The sequence below is a fragment of the Lycium ferocissimum genome, chromosome 6 (genome assembly GCF_029784015.1).
Source record: "Lycium ferocissimum isolate CSIRO_LF1 chromosome 6, AGI_CSIRO_Lferr_CH_V1, whole genome shotgun sequence".
Lineage (NCBI taxonomy): Eukaryota > Viridiplantae > Streptophyta > Magnoliopsida > Solanales > Solanaceae > Lycium > Lycium ferocissimum.
The window spans coordinates 1,454,159-1,475,995 of NC_081347.1; the positions used below are offsets into that span (position 1 = coordinate 1,454,159).

Sequence of the window (21,837 nt, forward strand, 5' to 3'; positions counted from 1 at the left end):
TTATAATATTAATAATTATAACATTAAGTGCTTGCAGTATAATAAAATAATAATAATAACAGTAATAATAATAATAAATAATATAATACTAATAATAATAAAAATAATAAACAACAATGATAATGATAATAATATCAATAATAATAATAATAATAATAATAATAATAATAATAATAATAATAATAACGATAATAGGTGATGACTATAGTTGGACAGTGGAAAAACGACCATATTAATAGAAAGCAAAAAATTGTGGTAAAGTATACATAACTATTTGGTAAATAATATTTTGAAAAAGAGGGCGGGACAAAATCGGGTGTCAACACATACAAAGTGCAGCAGCAATACAATTATCTTCCTACACAAGGAAGCACTAAAAAGAAATAAACATTAACGACAGAAAGTTAAAATGGACACACAGCAAAAGATGAAGTTGAAATTAGAGGACTTATATAACATCAATAGTGTGACTCTTTCCATTGCCCTTTCCCTGAGGAACCGAACTTCCAGCAACATCCACACTTTGAAACTTTTGTGGTGGTGAATCCGAGTCATGTGGACTTGACAAATATTAGGATGAATCAGGGGTCAAGGACTTTGACTGCTGGAGGGCAGAATTGGCGGGCTGTTATTGTTGACACCCAATTTTTGCCCTCCAAAAATTCAAATTAACTAGTCAAGCTTCTTGAATCGCAAACAGAGTAAAAGAACTATTCATAAAAAACGAAAATACTTTCTAAATCAACTTTTGGTGATATTTTTCCATTTCATTCGACAAAAGATCCTAATATATATTAAATATATTTTACATATAACTTTAGGTACTATTTATGTCTATTTTATCGATTTATACCAAAAACAAGTGTTTAGTTAGGTACGTATGTTGTTCGCAGAGACGTTAGAATAATTATATCTAGAAATAAAAAGTTGTACAAATAAATGTAACTTAATTTCGTGGCAAAAGATGTCAAATCCACCCTGAACTTGTTCCAAGAAATCGAGTTCACGCTCCAACTAATCGGGTGACCCAATAGTTCCAACAAATATAATTTAAGTTTGTTTTCAAAACTAAACTCAAAATCAATGTTACGTTTGTCTTCTGTAAACCAAAAATATGCTAGGCATAAATGGGAGGTTGGGGCGGGGGAATTATGTAGAATGTTAGGTTAAAAATACGTAACAACTGAGTTTGGTGGGTAGTTAGAACATAAGGTAGTAAAAAGGGCACGTGGCAAAATGATAAAAATCACCCAAAAAAGATGAAAAGAATGGAAAGTAACCATTCACTTCACTAACACCTCCACATAAAAGAAAGAACACAAGATTTAATGTGGTTCGGATCCAAATGATCCTACGTCCACCAGAGAACAACCGTCGTTAACAAAGATAGGGAGATATCCCTCCACCTAAAAACTATCTCTTTGACTGATCTTAAATTCTATATTTCTCCTCACTTAAGCAAGTCATAACCTCACATTTGATAATACGACTATGGTAGGACTACACCGGTGAGCATGTGATGACCTTTAACTTTTTTGACGTGCTTCTTGGCGATAAAAGTGTTGTACAAGGTGGCAGCGGGAAGGTTGTTAATAGTCAACCAAATGATAACATATTTATATTCTTCACTGGTCATGGTGATCTAAATGAAGTCGGTGAAAGTTATCTCGTGAGTTTAGTTCACCTTGTTGTTTCTTATTTAATTGGAAGATGTTTCTGTTCAGGAGTATTGTATTTAATTTTGATCTTAACGTTTATCTTCGTTCAGCCATGCTGAGAGGGGATTACATTGACTCCAGAGAATTTATTGAGCTCTTAAAAATGAAAAAAACATCTGGCACCTACAAAGAGATGGTAAAAATTGCGTAACTCTGATTTTATTAGTTAAGTTTCATGTAGATCAGTAGTAGTTCGCTCTCTGACCATACATCTTTTGCATCTCATTTATTGTGATACCTGTCAAAGCGGTTGTAGTAACTTAGCCAAACTTGGAAATCTCAGTGTTTGTAATGTTATGACTACGAGTATTAATAAAACTTCGTTTTGCAACAAAAAAATATTTGACAAGGGAGAAGGAGACAGAAAGTTAAGTTGGACATACAAAGTGCAGCAACAATACAACCTTCCTACAGGGAAGCAATAAAAGGAAATGAACATCAACGACAGAAAAAATATATTAAATACCACTGGAAGGATGCATCCTATGATCATAACGCCCTAGGAATCGGGGTGCTAAGGATGCATCCTTTCGTCTTAAGTAACTGCTCGTAATTTCCTAGGAATGGAGTCCGCTCAGGTAGAGCGTAGAGGACACTAAAATAATTCTCCATATAGTGGCTTTCTACGAGCGTAAATCCGTATTTATCGGTCGGATTAGTGAATTTCGAAATATATATGGTTATACCAAAATGTAGAAAAAAAGAGTAACTACTCAACCGATTATGTTTTTTTTTTTCTATAGAAAAATAGTGCCCACTGGCCATTTTTTGGCTTTATTTTTGAAAAATAGTCATTGTCATGAAATTTCAAATTTCACCGTTGAAGCTTCGGGATATTGTGATAGAGTTTCATCTGTGGAATTTGAGACTCGATAACAATGACTATTTTTTCAATTATAGAGGCTAAAAAGTGATTTTTTTTTATTTTTTATTTTTTTAAAATTTTACCGTTTTTTCTTCCCTATAAATTGATGTTTACCTTGCAAACACAAAAGCAATCTTCTTATCTTGCATCTATATAAAAATATTTTCTCTTTTTTCTACCAAAAACGTTCTCTTTCCCTAATAAAAAATTTCTCGACTATTTGCTTAGCGCAGAAATTTAACACATTTATCTTTTTTACTAAAACCATTTGGATTCAACCCCACAATATAATCTAGTGAATTAAAGGAATATCGCTTTTAAGAAAGCATTTTTAACGTGTTTCAAGCCTTAATTTTTTGTGGTCTTCGGTCATATCTTTTTCCTTGACAGGAATGGACATTGGAAAAGTCCTTCACGAACTCGACACACTTCCAGCACGTGTCAATGCTAAGCTCATCGTGGCGGAGGAGAAGGGCAGCGGAGCCGTGCATCACAAAACAGAAAAGGAACTGCAGATGGAGGCTAATGCTGCATGGAAGAGGTTTGCTGCTAACAAGCAAAAGAAGAATGTTAATTAATTAATTAATTCAACTATTGTGTGTTTATAATATGATGAATAAATTATGACTATGTACTGCTAAAATACGAATCTAATGATATGATTTAGCAACAATCATCTGCGATATACATGCAGTATACACAGAATCTACTGTACTGCACTTACTCAAATGATACGAACATGAGAGTCTAATCTAGAATTTTGGATGCAAACTTTGCCTGCAGGCAGAGTTTTGCTACAAACTCTGTCTTGTGATTTTATATTTTATTTTTTTGACTGAGCCGGGATTCGAACCCCAAACCTCATAGTATTAGGAGAAGGACAAATATTAAAGACCACCAATTTAATGGGTAAAATTAAAGACCACCCCAAAAAGAAGGGCATTCCTGTGAATTGCCCAAAGATATACAACTTTTTGGGCGGAATGTCCTTCAAATGCCAATGCCTTTAATTTTTGTCGTTCGCCTAAAAATTCACGGGTTCCAATTTCGAACCCCCGCTCAGTCAATTTTTTTTTTAAAAAAAATTGCCAGACACAGTTTTGAATTCAAACTCTACCTTGATTCTGGGCAAAAGTTAGGCCTTAAGGTAGAGGTTTGCCTTAAAAGCCTAATTTTGGGTAAAAGTTTGCCTTAAAGCCTAATTTTTATCCAAATAGACCTAATTTTGCTACAAATCTCTGCCTTATGAAATTATTTTTTATTTTTAACTGAATCAAGATTTGAACCCAAAATCTCAAAATATTAAGCGAAGGACAATAATTAAAGACCAGCAATTTGAATAGTAAAAATTAAAGGGCAATTCGCAGAATTGCCCTTCGTTTGGGGTGGTCTTTAAATTTTGCTTTTCATATTTGAAATCTTTAAATTTTGCCCTTCGCATAAACCCATAGGTTCCGGTTCGAACCCACGCGCGATCAAAATTTTAAAAAAAAAATTCGCAAGGCAAGTTCAAAATTTCGCTATCCCCAATAGCATACACTTGTGAAGGAATTACCAAAGTTATGGGACCGCATACTTATGCCTTATGGGCGGACTTGGCATAAGTATCATAGGTCCGGATAACTTTGATAATTCATTCAAAAGTTTATCTTGATCCCATAAAAGTTTGCCCATTAAAAGTATACCCAGAGCTCCGCATAACTTTGTGAAGGAATTACCAAAGTTATGCCGGACCCGCATACTTACCCTTATGGGCGGACTTGGCATAAAGTATGCGTTGACATAACTTTGATAATTCCTTCATTTTATCCGGATCCGCATGTTTTGCCCGTTAAAAGTATGCCGCACCGCATAACTTTGTGAAGGAATTATCAAAGTTATGCGGACCGGCATCTTATCACAAATGCGTCGCCCATAAAGGCATGAGTATCAGTGGCGGCATAAAATGTGTAATTCTGCTTAACAAATCAGTATCTTTGTTGGCGGCGTAAGCGAAATTTAAACTGCCTTGCGAATTTTTTTAAAATTTATTCTTGGCGTGAGTTCGAGCACGCAGGACTGTGGGTGTTAGCCGAAGGCGAAAATTTAAGCATTTCAAAATATGAAGGGCAAAATTTAAAAGCCCAAAAGAAGGGTACTCCGCGCAAAAAAATGAAAATTAAAGACGAGTGCCTTTGAAGGACAATCATGCAAATGACCCAAGGATATACTAGTATGAAAGGAAAACAACAAACAAAAGAAAAAGTAAGGAAAAAAGAAAAAGGTTGACACGTCATTATCCACTTGTCATTCGCTAATAGGTCACCATTACATTTGTTACAAACTTTTGTTACCTAAAAATCTCCTTTGTAAAACTCTTATGGGTATTTTTTCTTCTTCTTCTTTTATGTGAGTAAAGAAAACAAAAAAAGAAAAAAATGGTGAAAAAAAATACTATGGGGTGTATCTATTATGGTGTTGTTTTGATGTTGTTGTTATTTGGGGCTATGAGAGTTAGATCAGATTCATCAGATCATAAGTACAAATCTGGTGAAGAAGTACCTTTATATGCAAACAAAGTTGGCCCTTTTCATAACCCTAGGTAATAACCCTTTTCTTATTTTTCATTAAAGATTTGATTTTTATGAGTTTTTTGATATCTGGGTAGACATCAAGATTTTGTTTTGGGGTGTAAATGTTGCTGGGATTTGCTGAATTTTGGGTTTATTGCTGAGTTTGGTTATTTTCTTCATTAAAGATTTGATTTTTGTGAGTTTTTTGGTTTGTATTTTGCTTTTTGTATGTTTTTGATATATGGGTACAAATCAAGATTTTGTTTGGGTTGAAATATTGCTGAGTTTGCTTAATGTATGTTTGTGGGTTACCTTTGTTTATGAGAATTGTGAGCTTTTTCTTGGATGTAGTTTACATTTCTAGGTAACTCTTTGGACCCTTTTCATTTATTTTTTTTTGGGTTAAAGATTTGATTTTTATTAGTTTTTTGGTTTTTATTTTGCTTTTTTGATATTTGGGTAAAAATCAAGATTTTGTTTTGGGTGGAAATGTTGTTGGGATTGGCTGAATTTTGGGTGTATTGCTGAGTTTTCTCAATGTATATTTGTGGGTCACCTTTGTTTTTGAGAATTGTGAGTTTTTTGTGATGTAATTTACATTTTGTATCTGTTGAATATCTAGGTAAATATCAAGATTTTGTTTTGCGGTGAAATGTTGCTGGGATTTGCTGAATTTTGGGTGTATTGCTGAGTTTGCTTAAATTGTATTAGTGGGTCACCTTTGTTTTTAAGAATTGTGAGCTTTCTTTGGATGTAGTTTACATTTTGTAAGTGTTGAAGATCTAGGTAAAACTCAAGATTTAGTTTTGGGTTATGTTGGAATGAAAAGGGGAAATCTTGTTGGGATTTGTTGAATTTCGAGTGTATTGCTTAGTTTGCCTAATGTATATTAGTGGGTCACCTTTGTTTCTGAGAATTGTGAGCTGTTTCGAGATGTATTTTACAGCTAGTTCGTGTTGAATGTCTGGGTAAAGGTCAAGATTTTGTTTTGGGTTGTGTTGGATTGAAAAAGGGAAATCTTGTTGAGAATTGCTGAATTTGGGTGTAATGTTGATCTGGGGGAGCAGTAAGACAAAAGAGTTGGTGGAAACTTGTCCCAGCAGTTATTTGGTGGATAATTTGGAAGGAGAGGAACAATAGAGTTTTTGAAGACAAATGCAATTCTGTGCAGAAAATCAAGATGAATTGTGTCATTTTGTTTCACTTTTGGTGTAAAGAAAACTATGTAGAGGAGGCTGAATCACTAGTTGATATGATAGGTTCCTTGTGAAGCAGTAGTCCTAAGCATGGTGGGTTTTTTGTAAGTATGGCTGCATTGTTATGGTGCAGGTTTAATATATATATATAAATATACATGTTACCAGTCTCAAAAAAATGTTGATCTGCTTCAATGTATATTTGTTGGTCACCTTCTGAGAATTGTGAACTTATCTTTTTCTAGTTTACATTTCGTACGTGTTGAATTTTGAAAAATATGGTTTTTGGAATGGATTCTGGGGGAAACTTATATGGTATTTGCTGAATTGGACAGTAATTTTTAATGTATGTCAATGAGTCTGCTTAGTAATTGAGAATTATGCATCTTTTCATTGAGAGTTTTGCTGTACATGTACAATTAGAGAAAAACATCGTTCGAGGTCTTGGTTAAGCATGCTAGATCGAATTTAACATAGTCAATTTTGTAAGGCACTACCAAAAGAGAATGGACCAAAGGGCTTGTCTTTTATGATTTTGGTGTTTGGATATGGGCAGAATTCAGTGGTGGTGTGCATGTTAGTAGTATTTTTTTTTTTTTAACCTGTTTTTCTCTTGTTTCGGCTCTTCATGTTGGCAAGGGTTGTGTCTTGGCACATTAGATATCATTAGCATTTGCATCGGATATATTCTTGATATGATTGACCGAAATGATAGGTTATTAATAAAGACAAACAATTGTAGAACAAGGAAAAGCAGCATTAGTAGAGTGAGAAAGGAAGACACACCTTTCAAGAGCTAGTTTAATCGTCACTTAGTTTTCTGTCGAGAAAATTATTTTAGTGAAACCGTGAGAGGTAGCTCCTGACATAAAATCATGAAAAGGAGTGATTTCATTCATTTTGTTTAACCTGAGAGCTTTGCAGATCGCTGTGCAAAAAGTTATTGTAGCATTAATCACTTTGCTTTATATACTGAAATATTTATTTTCACTATGCCTATATTGACAAATTTTATGTTCATTTGCTTGTTTTTGAAAATGTAATTGTTGTGAGTATCACCTTGTTTGATGATTATCTTGGCAGTTAGCACACTTCTCTTATAATGCACGTAGGAAACATAAAGATAATACTACCACCAACCTTAGGCTCCTTAAATCGTTTTTGCTCTTTGCAACAGTTTCACTAGTTTCCTGGAATGGTCGTTTGGTGACTTCTCTGTAATCCTCCCCTGGAGAGTTTGTTGTCTGCATCTTTGTTCGCAAATTTGCTTCTGATTTAATTTGCTTGTAATTAAACCCATTCCCTTAAAAGCATAGGAAAAATGGAGTCTGTCTTTAGCGGTCTCTCACACTTATTCTGAACATGCAAAGTATTGCATTGACTCTCTTGACGTAGAATATAATCTGAAACAACTGTAGTGAATCAGTGGAACTCTTGAATAACTCTGCTTGTTACTTCTACTTATCAAAAACAGAAAATATATTTCTGATTGTTACTTCTCTAGTACATACTACATTTTACTGTTCTCCAAAGAGATCTCATATTTTTACCGTCACTTGCAGTGAGACATATCGCTACTTTGATCTTCCCTTTTGTTCTCCAGGTCAGGGTTCATTTCTCTGCCCTCTCTTGCCCTAATATCTATGGTCCGTTTTAGCTTTTGTTGTTGAATATATTGTCTTGGTTTAGGTCATGTGAAAGATAAAACGGAAGCACTTGGTGAGGTGTTGAATGGAGATCGTTTAGTCACAGCTCCATACAAACTTGACTTTTTAAGTGATCGAGAAACCGATGTAGTTTGCAAGAAGTCGTTGTCAAAGGAAGAAGTTGCAAGATTCCGTGATGCTGTTGCTAAGGACTACTACTTCCAGATGTTCTATGATGACCTGCCCATTTGGGGTTTCATCGGTAAGGTAGATAAGGAGGGAAAAGCGGACCCCAGTGAGTACAAATATTACCTTTTTAAACATCTTCATTTTGACATCCATCACAATAAAGATCGCGTGATTGAAGTCAATGCACGAACGGACCCTAATGCCCTAGTGGACATAACTGAAGATAAGGAAGTAGATGTAGATTTCATGTACTCTGTAAAATGGAAGGAAACAGAAATCCCTTTTGAGAAAAGGATGGAAAAATACTCGCAGACTTCAGCTTTACCACATCATTTGGAGATCCACTGGTTCTCTATCATTAATTCTTGTGTCACGGTTCTGCTCTTAACTGGTTTCCTTGCTACAATTCTGATGCGTGTCCTAAAAAATGACTTTGTCAAGTAAGTAACAATAAACTTTGTGGGTTAACATATATTTATCAAGGAGCTTGTACTTATCCTATGGTATTTACTGTTTTGGTTAAAGATATGCCCATGATGAAGAAGCAGTTGATGACCAAGAAGAAACTGGATGGAAGTATATTCATGGCGATGTGTTTAGGTACCCAAAGCAGAAGTCACTTTTTGCAGCAGCCCTGGGTTCTGGGACACAGTTGTTTACCCTGTGAGTATCCATGCCAATAAATTATATTTAGCTCGTGATAAAATTTCTTTGACAAATGTTAATTCTCACTGCCTCTTTTTCCCAGGGCAATTTTCATATTCGTACTTGCGCTTGTTGGTGTGTTTTACCCCTACAACCGAGGAGCTCTTTTCACAGCTTTGGTGGTTATTTACGCTCTTACATCAGGAATTGCAGGCTATACTGCATCATCATTCTATTGCCAACTTGAAGGAAGAAATTGGGTAAGGAAGTGTGGAGGGCATTATTTTTATGTTGTAAAGTTGCCAAAAACTCGTACAAGTATATATCTTATTGTGTTTACTCAGTTCCCTTATTTCATCATTCTATTCTGGTTAGCTAAGGTCTCTTGGTTTAGACAGAGACTTGTCATGATAGGATTTTGAAGAGTAAGGTGTAAACTTCCTCAGAATAAATGAGTAGCTTCTCTTCTTATCAAAAATATAAATTAGGAGCTTCTCTTCCTTTCACATAACGTCATCTTTTTTGGCCTTCCCTTAAAACAACAATTCCGACACCTTAATCGAAACTTATCGGGGTTAGTTATATAAGTTTTCAGTGTCCTTTACGCTTCATCTAGACCTGTTTCATCCATGACTGAATAACTTGTCTTTAAAATAAATTAATGTTTACTAAAACCCAGAGGTTCACATTTTATTACTGACATACAAATATGTAGAAATAAAAATAAAAAGGCTATTTATAAACACTCTTAATTTAAGTGTACTAAATGGCCAAACCTTAATCCCGATTGGTTAGTACCAGTATCAGCTCTATGGAATTTTGGTATCAGTATTTACCTCGTCCCTTTCACTATCTTTTCTCGCCGTTCCTTCTCTCTCTCTCTCCCTCTCTCTTTAGTTTCTCCCATTTCCTATTTGTTGCCTTACATCCTACTAACCTTGAAAAAGAATACATTAGTTCCAACAATTAATGTAGTGGTCGGCCCTTTGGCAGAGTTAATAATTACCTGACATTGTTCAGTTGGTTTCCGGTAGAAAAAGGAAAATAATCAAAATATGTACTGATCTCAAATTCAATTTCTTTTTGCAGGTAAGGAACTTGTTGTTGACAGGAGGTCTGTTCTGTGGACCGCTGCTTCTAACATTCTGCTTCCTTAATACTGTTGCAATTGCTTATCATGCCACTGCAGCACTTCCTTTCGGTACCATCGTGGTCATTTTCCTCATATGGGCCCTTGTGACATCACCATTGCTTGTCTTGGGAGGAATTGCAGGAAAGAATAGTAAGGCAGAATTTCAAGCTCCAACCCGAACAACAAAGTACCCAAGAGAAATACCACAATTGCCATGGTATCGCGGAGCTCTACCTCAGATGGCAATGGCTGGGTTCTTGCCTTTCAGTGCTATCTACATCGAACTCTACTACATATTTGCTAGCGTCTGGGGTCATAGGATTTACACCATTTACAGTATCTTATTCATAGTTTTCATCATTCTGATCATTGTCACTGCTTTTATTACGGTGGCTTTGACATACTTCCAACTTGCTGCTGAAGACCATGAATGGTGGTGGAGGTAAGTTAACATTACTTGATTGATCAAATTCTTTTCAAACACTTGAAGGATGCAAAAATGAATGAGTACTAGCCACTGTGTACTTCTTTCGGTGTATGCATCAAGTGATAATCCTTTCATGGCAAGTATTCATTAGTGAGTCTTTAATAGCCTGTTTGACAAGCTTCTACAATCAGCTTATTCTGAAAGGTGCTTTTCAAAAAGGTACTTTCGATGAGAAGCAGTTTTGTGGTTGCTAATCAAGTTGAAAAACACTTTTGTGCAGCAATTAGTGTTTGACCAAACTTATAAAAAGTGCTTCTAGGTGTATTTTTCTTTAAAGTGCTTCTCAAAAAGGTACTGTTGGCGGGAAGCTACTTTTTTCAGCTTCTCAAAAACAGCTTCTACTTATACTCAAAAGCATTTTCTTCTCCTAAAAGCTTAGCCAAACATCTCAACTTTTAAAAAAAGCACTTTTGGCCTTGGAGAAGCTTGGCCAAACGGGCTAGTAGGTCACCATTATTGTAAATTCATCCATCTCTTTTGCTTCGGGTTTTACCTTTTTTTGATTGTCTGGGAGAGTGCTGATTTAGATCTCTAATATTAATTGGTGGTTCTTAAAAACTCAATTTCAATTTTGTTAAAGAAATTTATTCTTTACTTCTAATGTATCTGGAGTTTACAAGTACCAACTCATCTCTGCTGCTTGTAGCTCTATTCTTGAAAGCTGACAACAACATTTTGGAAATACGTTTAGAGACATTCTCTTTTTTTTGGAGATACGTGTACTTTGTCGAGGCTCTCACACATATGTTGATCTTCTAGGTCTTTCCTATGTGGTGGATCAACCGGCTTGTTCATCTACGGCTACTGCCTGTATTACTATTATGCCCGATCAGACATGTCAGGTTTCATGCAAACCTCATTCTTCTTTGGTTACATGGCCTGCATTTGCTATGCCTTCTTTCTCATGCTTGGAACTGTTGGTTTCCGAGCGGCTTTGTTTTTCGTCCGCCACATATACCGCTCAATCAAGTGCGAGTAAGATGCAGAATTCCACATTGGCCTGGTTCAACCGGTGAGCTTCTCATTTTAGTTTTAACTTAGATCCTCCAAAGATGTCGGCACACCTGTGTTGGATCCTCCAAAACAAAAACAGACTGCATTTGTTGGAGTATCTGACTCAGATGCTGTGATATTTTTGGAGGACTGAGCAACATAATTAGTAGACTATAGATTAGATAGGGTTTTTATCGGCTAAAATAGAAATGACAGTTCATGGATCATGCAACAGGGACTTGTGTTTTTGGTGTAAAAATTGTCAACATGCTTGGAGTAGTGCAACACATTGCCTGATATACAAAGGTGTTAGATCCATTTAGAATGGTGTGAAGCAAAAACAGAAGATATGTTGGAGAAGGAGCTCAAGGCAGTTTTCAGGGTGGCAGCTTTATGTTGAACATGCTTTTTATTGTGTTTAGAACTCTGTTTATAACAAAGAGTCTATTAGTTAGCTTCAGCCTAATTTTTCCTAGTTTAAACCTTCTTGATATATAAGATATGGTTCTGTTAATGGCATCCTCAGCTGTTTATGCTCCAATTATTGTGTTATACGGTTATCATAGACTAGCTTTTAACGGTTCAAACCGTTCGTTATCGGAAATGCAAGTTATACCTTAGTACGCTGATAAGGCTAAAACGAATTTATTTTGGGCAAGAACAAATTTTTTGATGACATGCACTGAGCTTAAATGAAGCAGTGCGGTTTAATATCGCTGGCCTCAACTTCTTTGGGACTAAGGCGTAGTTTATATATGAATTGTTTAATCAAGAAATCCTCTTGATATAAGGGAAAATTCTTGCGTAGAAAGGTTTGACAAGGTTGAATTCCTACAGGATACTATATTAAACTCTCTGTGTGTCTTAATTTATGTAGCACAACAACTTTGATATTCATACAGAGCAAAATTTCTTAAGAGAAGAAAAGTTAAGGATGTCGTTGCTCACTATGTTAACAAAACGTAGCACTATGCAAAAATAGAAGAAAAAAAATAGTTAACCAGATATTCATGTTCACTTCAAAAAAAAAAAAAAAACATATCCGAGTAAAATCGAATAATAAAATTTAATTAATACTTAACTATTTATACTATTTCCCCTTTGTGAAATAATTCAAATATTTTAAGTAAGATTTCAACGTTTAATCTTTTTATCCAGGTTAAAAAGTTGAATTAAATTACACTTCAAAACAAGAAAATGCGATTATTATAGACTGCTTGTTTAATGACTTAAAAAGATATAGAAAAATCTTTGAATCTTTTAGAAAATTCTTTAAGTTAAACTAAGATCTGAAAATTATACTCCTTTGATGAAAATTGTTATTTATTAATTATCCTAAATTTCGACTAAGGAAACAAAACTTCTGAAAAGGAATTTAAACAGATTTGAAGAAAAAATACGTTATTATTGGGAAAATCTCCTGATAGATACTTGAGACCAAACTTTTATTTCTTGAAACAAAGACAAAAAAAAAAAAGTAACATAACAACTTAATGTTCATATATCTACTGGGTTTTTAATCATTTAGGTTGGCAAATAAATGTTAGCACACGAAACATATACAAGGCATGAAATAAAAGAGGGCAATTGGCGCGAATGCCCTTCAAATGCGCTGGTCTTTAATTTTTGCCCCCGTAATGCGTGGTCTTTAATATTTGCCCTTTTAAGCTAAAAGATAATAAGAAAAAGACTTTACTACCCCTACCCATAACATATAAAAATCAAAGTCTCAGAATCTAACCCCAAACATCCAATTAAACCTATCCATCATTTCAACAACAAACCTTTCAATCGTTCCATCGTTCCAACATTTCACCGAGAAATTCCATTGATTTCTTTGCTATACAACATCGAAAAAAGATAAAATACATAATATATAGCGTTTCAATTGAATGTAATTCAACTTAATTTGATGCTTTATTAAGTTTAGATTTGTTAATATTTGAAAATAACAACAAATCATCTTCTATGAACTAAACAACCGATATGCAACAGAGATTCACATTGCGAATCATAATTTTACTCAACAACATAGAATTGATCAAATTTATTGCTTTGTTCTGATTTTGATTAGTTTATGCGTTCCGTTTGATTAGTATACAATGCTCAATGACTTAGACTTGAAATTATAGTAACTTCAGTTGACAAAAAATAATCAGGCAAAGTTCTGAACAAGTATGCCGGAGGAGGTAAAAGTTTACTTTACAAAAGAACAAAGTATCTTTAGAGGCAACTTTCATTTTCATAAGTAAAATAAAAAAAATACACAAAGTGTTAAGAATTAGACAAGTATGCGGAGGAGGCGAGAAGTTTACATTAGAAAAAAACAAAGTATCTTAGAGGCAAACTTTCATTTTTATGAAAGCAAAACAAAAATTTACGCAAATGTTAAGAACTAGAAAAGTATGCCTGGGGAGGCAGAAGTTTACTTTACAAAAGAACAAAGTATGCTATTAAAGACAACTTTCATTTTCATAAGTAAAATAAAAAAAAATACACAAGTGTTAAGAAAAAGACAAGTATCTTGGGAGGAGGCGAAGTTTACATTAGAAAAGAACAAAGTATCTAACATAGAGGCAAACTTTCATTTTTATGAGCAAAACAAAAATTTACGCAAGTGTTAAGAACTAGAAAAATATGCGGAGGAGAGGCGAAGTTTACTTTACAAAAGAACAAAGTATCTTTGTTAGAGGCAACTTTCATTTTCATAAGTAAAATAAAAAAAAATACACAAGTGTTAAGAATTAGACAAGTATGCCGAGGAGGCGGAAGTTTACATTAGAAAAGAACAAAGTATGTCTGTTAGAGGCAAACTTTCATTTTTATGAGCAAAACAAAAATTTACGCAAGTATTAAGAACTAGAAAAATATGCCGAGGAGGCGTAGTTTACAAAAGAACAAAGTCACTTTATTTTCAAAAGAAAAAAATACACAAGTGTTATCTTTGTTTACATTAAAAAGAACAAAGTATTTCATTTTTCATTTTTACAAAATAAAAATTTACGCAAGTGTTAAGAACTAGAAAAGTATGCCTATGAGAGGTAGAAGTTCACTTTACAAAAGAACAAAGTATGCTATTAAAGGCAAACTTTCATTTTCATAAAAATAAAATTTACGTAAAATAAAAAAAAAAAAAAGACACAAGTGTTAAGAATTATTTTCATAAGTAAAATAAAAATACACAAGTGTTAGGAATTACAAGTATGCGAGAGGCGTTTACATTAGAAAAGAACAAAGTATCCGTTAGAGGCAAACTTTCATTTTTATGAGCAAAATAAAAATTTATGCAAGTGTTAAGAACTAGAAAAATATGCTCGGGAGAGCGAAGTTTACTTTACAAAAGAACAAAAAGTATCTTGTTAGAGGCAACTTTCATTTTCATAAGTAAAATAAAAAAAAAAAATACACAAGTGTTAAGAATTAGACAAGTATGCCGGAGGAGGCAGAAGTTTACATTAGAAAAGAACAAAGTATGTTGTTAGAGGCAAACTTTCATTTTTATGAATAAAACAAAAATTTACGCAAGTGTTAAGAACTAGAAAAATATGCCGAGGAGAGGCGAAGTTTACTTTACAAAAGAACAAAGTATCTTTTTAGAGGTAACTTTCATTTTCATAAGTAAAATAAAAAAAAATACACAAGTGTTAAGAATTAGACAAGTATGCGGAGGAGCGTAGAAGTTTACATTAGAAAAGAACAAAGTATCTCGTTAGAGGCAAACTTTCATTTTTATGAGCAAAACAAAAAATTTACGCAAGTGTTAAGAACTAGAAAAGTATGCCTTAGGAGTAGTTCACTTTACAAAAGAACAAAGTATGCTGTTAGAGGCAAACTTTCATTTTTATGAGCAAAACAAAAATTTACGCAAGTGTTTAGAACTAAAAAAGTATGCCGGAGGAGGCAGAAGTTCACTTTACAAAAGAACAAAGTATCTTTATTAGAGGCAACTTTCATTTTCATAAGCAAAATAAAAAAATACACAAGTGTTAAGAATTAGACAAGTAAACTGCCGGAGAAAAGAAGTTCACTTTACAAAATTACAAAGTATGCCGTGAGAGGCAAACTTTCATTTTTCATAACCAAAACAAAATATTATTAACAAAACAACACCAATAACACATAAGATTGCATAAAAATCAAAATTATTAACAAGACAATACCAAAAAATCAAGACACACATAAATTAACTTAATTCATGAAGTTATGTCGAACAAGCATAACTTTATGCCGGAACAAGCATAACTTCAGCTTCAAAATCATAAACTACTGCCGGACCGTGATATGTTGCCTTAGACAAAAACATTCTTCAAAAAAATCGTATTATTAAACAAAACAAAGAAAAGAATAACATAAAAAAGTCGTTTCACAAAAAAAAACTTCAAAGATTCAACAAAGAGAAAACCAAAACGCATATCAAAATAAGCTAAAATATATTACGACATTCATAATACGATATTCAAAAAATCAAAATATATACATGGGGAACGAAACTAAAGTTGAAAAATCGTAGAGACACTATAACAAAACACTATAATTTTAAATAAAAAAGGATCAATTAAATATAAAAAATGACGAAGACAAAGATATCAATTCAACAAACAACAATTTAACATAAAAACAAATATTGAAACGAGGAAAAGATCCAAATTCGTACCTAAGTTTTTAGAACAGATGAGATAGACACAAAAAAGAGGAGGAAAGAAGCAAAAAAAAGAAAAGAAAAGAGCAAATGACGAAATAGAAAGAGTTTTAATGGGGTAAGGGTAATTTCGTCAAAAAACTTTCATTAAACAGGCGGCAAGGGGCAAAAATTAAAGACATAATGAGGCAAAATAAAGACAGCTTTAAAAGAAGGGCACTCCGTGCAAAAAAATGAATAAAAGAGTCAAGAGAATGATTTGCTATCATGTACTCGGGTTCAGCCCAAGAGAGTCTAAAAATGCCCTATCCTAGGTTCTCTCGTATTTCCGTCCAAGATTTTCCTTTTTTCCTCATTTGCTATTGCTGGAGTCCGGAACCAAAATGCTCCCAAAAAAATCATTTTGAACTAAAATACCCCAATAAAAAAAAAATGTTACCGAACTACCTTTAGTAGTTGTTGACACCCAATTTTGTCCCATCTCTCCTCCGAAATATCTATTTACGCTTCTAGTATTTTTTGGCAACTTCAAAAAATAATTATTTACATTTTACTATAATTATTAGTTTTTATTAATACCGGCATTTCATTACGCTATTACAGTCACGACTGTTATTATCTTTTATTTTATTACCGTTACTACTACTATTATTATTATTATTATTATTATTATTATTATTATTATTACGATATTATTATAATTCACATTTCAACATTTTTCCCATCTTAGGCATACGCATCACATTTATTTCGCACAGTTAAATACTAGTGTTTATTTACTGTTAACTTTCAAAATATTATTGCACAGCTATTACGACGCCATATAATTTTATTTTATTTTATTCGAGCACTGATAAATACATACTCTTATAATAAGTAATATTTAATTAAAATAGATCTTTTATATAAATTTAGAAGCCCAAAATAGTGCAAGAAGGAATATATATTTTAGCCCATCCGCCCCAATCAACTTATAATTATTTTCGGACCAGGCCAGCAATGCCCAGCCCGTGTTTTTAATTCATTAACCTAAACTTTTCCGCCCAGCCCAATACCCGTCGCATGACCCGACCAACCCAATTTCTTTCTCAACAAAAAAAAAAAAAAAGCTAGGGTTCCCCTTCCTTTTCCACACAGCGCCGCTCTCTCTTCTCTCTCCTCACTCCATCTCCCTTTTTCAACAAAAATGGCAAAACCTTAGTCTACCTTTAGCCATGGACAGAATTGTCCACCCCCCTTTCCCGTGCAAAACGTAACGCGTCTCTTTTCCACTCTCTCTCTCTCCTCGCAAAAAAAAACAGTGGAAATCGCAGTCAACTTTCACATCCCCAGGCCATGCATGGCCAGATTAGGGAAAGGAAATTAATGCTCGATGCCCCCACTCGGATTTGACCGTTGAAAGAGGTGGGTTTTTGTTTTCTTCCTCTTTCTTTCTGTTTCACGATCTGAAAATTTTATTTGGGGAGAAGTTTTGGGATAGGAGAAAAGCCCCCTAAAGATTAAGTTTTTTATTTTCAGCCGCAAAATTCCCCTACAAAAACAAGTTGGCCAGCCGCCCTAAAAATATAAGTTTTAGCCGCCTAGAGTACCTTAAAATATCAGTCCTTTAACAATTGTAATCTTATTTCAATATCGAGTCCAAATACTAAATCAATTTTTATTTTCGTTCGCTTTGGTACTGCCTCGAACTCGAGCATCGCAAGCTTGGATTTGATGGTGTTCGAGTGAATCGGAGACCCCCTGCATCCTGTTCGCTGCACCCGAAGCAGGTGATTCTCCTTTCCATTCCGCGTCTTTCTGTTTTATTTTAGGCTCGTTTGTTCTGTGTTGATTCGTGTATGCATTATCTGTGAATGTGTTAGGACAGTCCAGTTCTGTGCCTTAGTTGTCGTATGCTTGGTTGCTGTTTGGTTTAATTTGTCAGTTAATAGCAGCTTAAGCGTAATTAGTATGCATTAGTGGTTATTTTTAGTACCTTTATTAATAATGATTTAAGCACGATTAATAGACATTAGTTACCATTATTAATAAACTTGTGAACATTAGTAGCTCAGCATGATTAGGCATTTTAGGTTAGTTACTTGTTCATATTGACATCGTCCAGTCTAATATGCTTTTCACATGCTACTTTAGCTTACTTCCTGTTAATAGCAACTCAACATGATTAGAGTGTCTAAGGCTCACAGCCTGCTTAATTATGCCCATATCATTAGCTGTGTATGATTCATTAAAATTATGCAACTTATGAACTAATTAATATCACTAGCAAGAGCTACATGCTTTTTCCCACTGTCATAAAAGATTGCCAGATGTTTAGCAAGAACTATGAGTTAGTGTATGTTTAAGCATAAGCTTCAATTGGTCTAAGATTTGTTGTCTTTTTTTTTGACAAATGTACTAGGTGTTTACTCAAGATGAGTTTTGAAAGATTCATTATACAATAGCATAAATAATGTTGGTTTGATGCTTTGAATTCAAATGTGCTCAGGAAAGTGGCAAATCTAAATCACTGGCTTCGTTTAAAAGATCTTATATTATTCCCTTCCTCAAATTGTTGCTGAAATTGCATGTCATAATTATTTCCTTCATTCCCTTTCATTCATCTGAGTTCTAATACAAATATTTCCTGCATGTCTCTTGTATACTGCTTTATGCTACAAAACTAGGTTAAGGTTGAGGACTAAGTTAGGTATTGTCACTGAACACTTAAGTTTCATTTGCATCCCTTCTTGCTGATGTTGTATTTGTCTCCCCAAATTCCGAGCTTTACCCCTTTTGCATCCTGTCTGTTTGACATGGTAAACCTCTTTCCTTAGCTATTTTGTTTGTTTAAATTGTTGTTTGTACTGATCATGTTACGTGTGTAATCCTGTGTTAGTAGTAAGCTTGATTAGGATAATTATGTTGTTTGTCAGAATTACAGTAGTAGGCATGATTAAGATTAAGTTATGATTTTTGCTTAGTTATAATTTTAGCCTGGTTGAAACATTAGCGGCATATCAAGAAGGTTATTTAGTGTTGTCCAGTTTTTCTTGTTTGGAAACTGTTGATATATTAATCAGAGGCAGTCCATTGTGTTAATTAAAAGTCATTGAGTTGCTCATAGATTGCTACACTTAGTAAAGTATAAAATCAGATCTGTGGAGCATGTTTGGGTTTGCTGTTTGATTGATATTTTGTTGTGACCCTTATATTGCAAGCATGTTCGGTTGGTTATGCATATGTATGTATGAGATATAAAATCAGATCTGTGGAGCATGTTTGGGTTTGCTGTTTGATTGATATTTTGTTGTGACATATACATGTTCAATCTATGTATTATGAGATATATATTATACACGGCATATACACAATCTGTTTTGAGTTTATATTTTCACATGCTTAACCTTATTCGTTAATTGCATACTAATCCTTCTTCTTTACGCATGACCATCGCATACGAGTCCGAGGGATTCGTCACCTTCCATATTCGGTGTTGGGCTAAAAGCCCAACGAAATCTCCTCCGTGTCCAGCCTTCCCCCGTCCGCAGCAAGCATATAAAATATTATGGGTCGGGGCCCATATTACCGCAGCAACCCACAATAATACAAAGAAGTTACTGGGCTAAAAACCCAACTGCAGCAGATCAGCCATCCTTAAAATGGGCTGAGCCCATTTAAATTAGGGAGAGTTACATATATATACATAAGAATAGGGTATATTTACAAAATATGACGATACTTTACAGTTTACAAAACATAACAATAGATTTCTTACAAAACATATACGAAAAGTTTCTCAAGGCTTAAAAATTTCGCTCAAAATTTTGTGTATGAAAACTGTATGAAATATGTATATCTCGCTCAAGGCTTAAAAAATCCGCTCAAAATTTTATGTATGAAAACTGTATGAAATGTGTTTATCTCGCTCAAGGCTTAGGTTTCTCACATTTTACGTGTATGAAAACTGTATAAAAACAGTATGAAATATGTATTTAACTATATAAAATTTGTATAAAGTTTAGGATAAGTTTTTGGAAATTTAATACAACTATAACAACATGGTATACAACTTTCATACAAATTAGAATCTCACTTTGAAATTCGAATGAAATTAATACAATTGAAACAACATTCTATACAACTTTCATATAATACAACAACAAACAAGGCGGAGTCAATCGATGTTTGGTAACAGAATTCGTCATAATCAACCGTTACCGTCTTCAGATCTACGCACATTCTCGAATTATCATAATTTTACAAAAAGATGGATGCCTTCCCCATTGCTGGGAAGGTACGAAAGTAGAAAGAAACTATTTTTTCCAAATCAGTACTTGAAATTTATTCCTATAATCTTTTATCAGCCAAGTATACATTATGCGAAATATTTCCTGTTCTATGGGAAAAGATAATGCCATATTAGTTGTTAAAGTATATCCCACCACTAGTCACAACCATACAGACAATAGCAGAAGCAAAAATTAGAAACCTTCCGATTGTCAAGATCGACAATTTAAATTGTACGATTTAGAGCCCCCATAGAATTCATTATCCCTCCCGTCGTACCTGAATTCACCCATTAAACCCACTTCCAAAAGCCGGATCTGACTCCTGCAAGTGGGTGTTGCAATGCTCAATTAGTGTGATGGAAGGAGGAAGAGAAGTGATAAATGGGTCAGATTGGGGAAGGGAATGGTGGGGCGGCTATGTTATTAGAGGAGAGAGATCGGGGAGAAAGGGGAAGGGAGGTGGGACGGCTCTGTTATGGAGGAAGAAGAGAACAATGAGAAGGGGAAGGGAAGGGTGGGTTTTAATTTTTTCAGATCTGGTATGTTTTGTAATTAAGTTATTATGTTCTGTAAATAAGGAAAAATATTCTTATGTTTTGTAATATAGAGCCTTAAGTAGTATTATTAGGTTATTTTCCCTTTAAATTATCTACTCTTGTATTTCATTTTGTGCATTTAATTTGTATCATGCAACTAACTCTTTGTTTGTTTTTTTTTCCTACTTCAGATGAATCCTAATAAATTAGTAGGTTTAGTTTGGGAATGGGTAGTTAGTTTAAGGAAAAGAACTAAAGAATAATTTGTAAACATTTTTAAGGTTTTCTAAATTATGCATACTTTTAGCCGAATGTAGTTAATAAAACGTAATTTTGTTTATACTTCTAAAAAAAAAATGCAAAGTCAATTAGTACCTCACCGTTTAGTTTGTTTCAAGTATTTATTAAAACACTGCACAAACTTGCGTTTTCTTCTATTTATATATGCAAATCTTGTTTGTAATAGCATTATTATTTAAAGTCTTTGCAACATTTATAAGTTTATTTTAAATGGCATTTGAAGTTTTCTTTTATGCAAATTATTATATTTTCTACAAATCTCATTCTAAATAGCATTTTTAAAAACCTTATCAACTTATATAAGTTTTATTTTAAATGGCATTTAAAATCTTCTTTTATGCAAATTATTATATTTTCCCTAAATCTTATCTTAGGCAACATTCTTTATTTTTCTTAAAAACCTTAGCAACATTTCTTAGCCCTTTGTCTTAAAATTTCAAGCATCTTATTTAGTATTAATTAATTAACCTAAGTTTGGCCGGTAAATCGTAGTTAATGGATTGTAAAGGATGCCTAACCCCTTCCCTTTAGGATAATCTAGAACCCTTACTTAGAATCACGCTAATTAAGCAGACCATTAACGGAGGTTTAGTTAGGTTTTACCTTAGTTAATAAATTAGGTGTCCTAATTCACCATTAAATTAATTAGGTGGCGACTCCTTAAAAAT

General features: G+C 33.8%; 1 protein-coding gene across 2 annotated transcripts; it reads left to right on the plus strand.

Moving 5' to 3' along the window:
- The first annotated feature begins 4,947 nt into the window (after positions 1-4,947).
- LOC132058832 (transmembrane 9 superfamily member 3-like) lies at positions 4,948-11,942 on the plus strand. Of its 2 annotated transcripts, none has more exons than XM_059451203.1 (8): positions 4,948-5,164; positions 7,894-7,934; positions 8,021-8,606; positions 8,692-8,829; positions 8,915-9,071; positions 9,901-10,385; positions 11,190-11,442; positions 11,640-11,942. In XM_059451203.1, exons 1-7 carry the CDS (start codon positions 5,001-5,003, stop codon positions 11,407-11,409), a joined length of 1,791 nt encoding a protein of 596 aa, XP_059307186.1. In that variant the 5' UTR covers positions 4,948-5,000; the 3' UTR covers positions 11,410-11,442; positions 11,640-11,942. The 2 variants fall into 2 exon arrangements, with proteins under 2 accessions (XP_059307186.1, XP_059307185.1); XM_059451202.1 differs by having other exon boundaries at positions 11,659-11,942.
- The last annotated feature ends 9,895 nt before the right edge of the window (positions 11,943-21,837 follow it).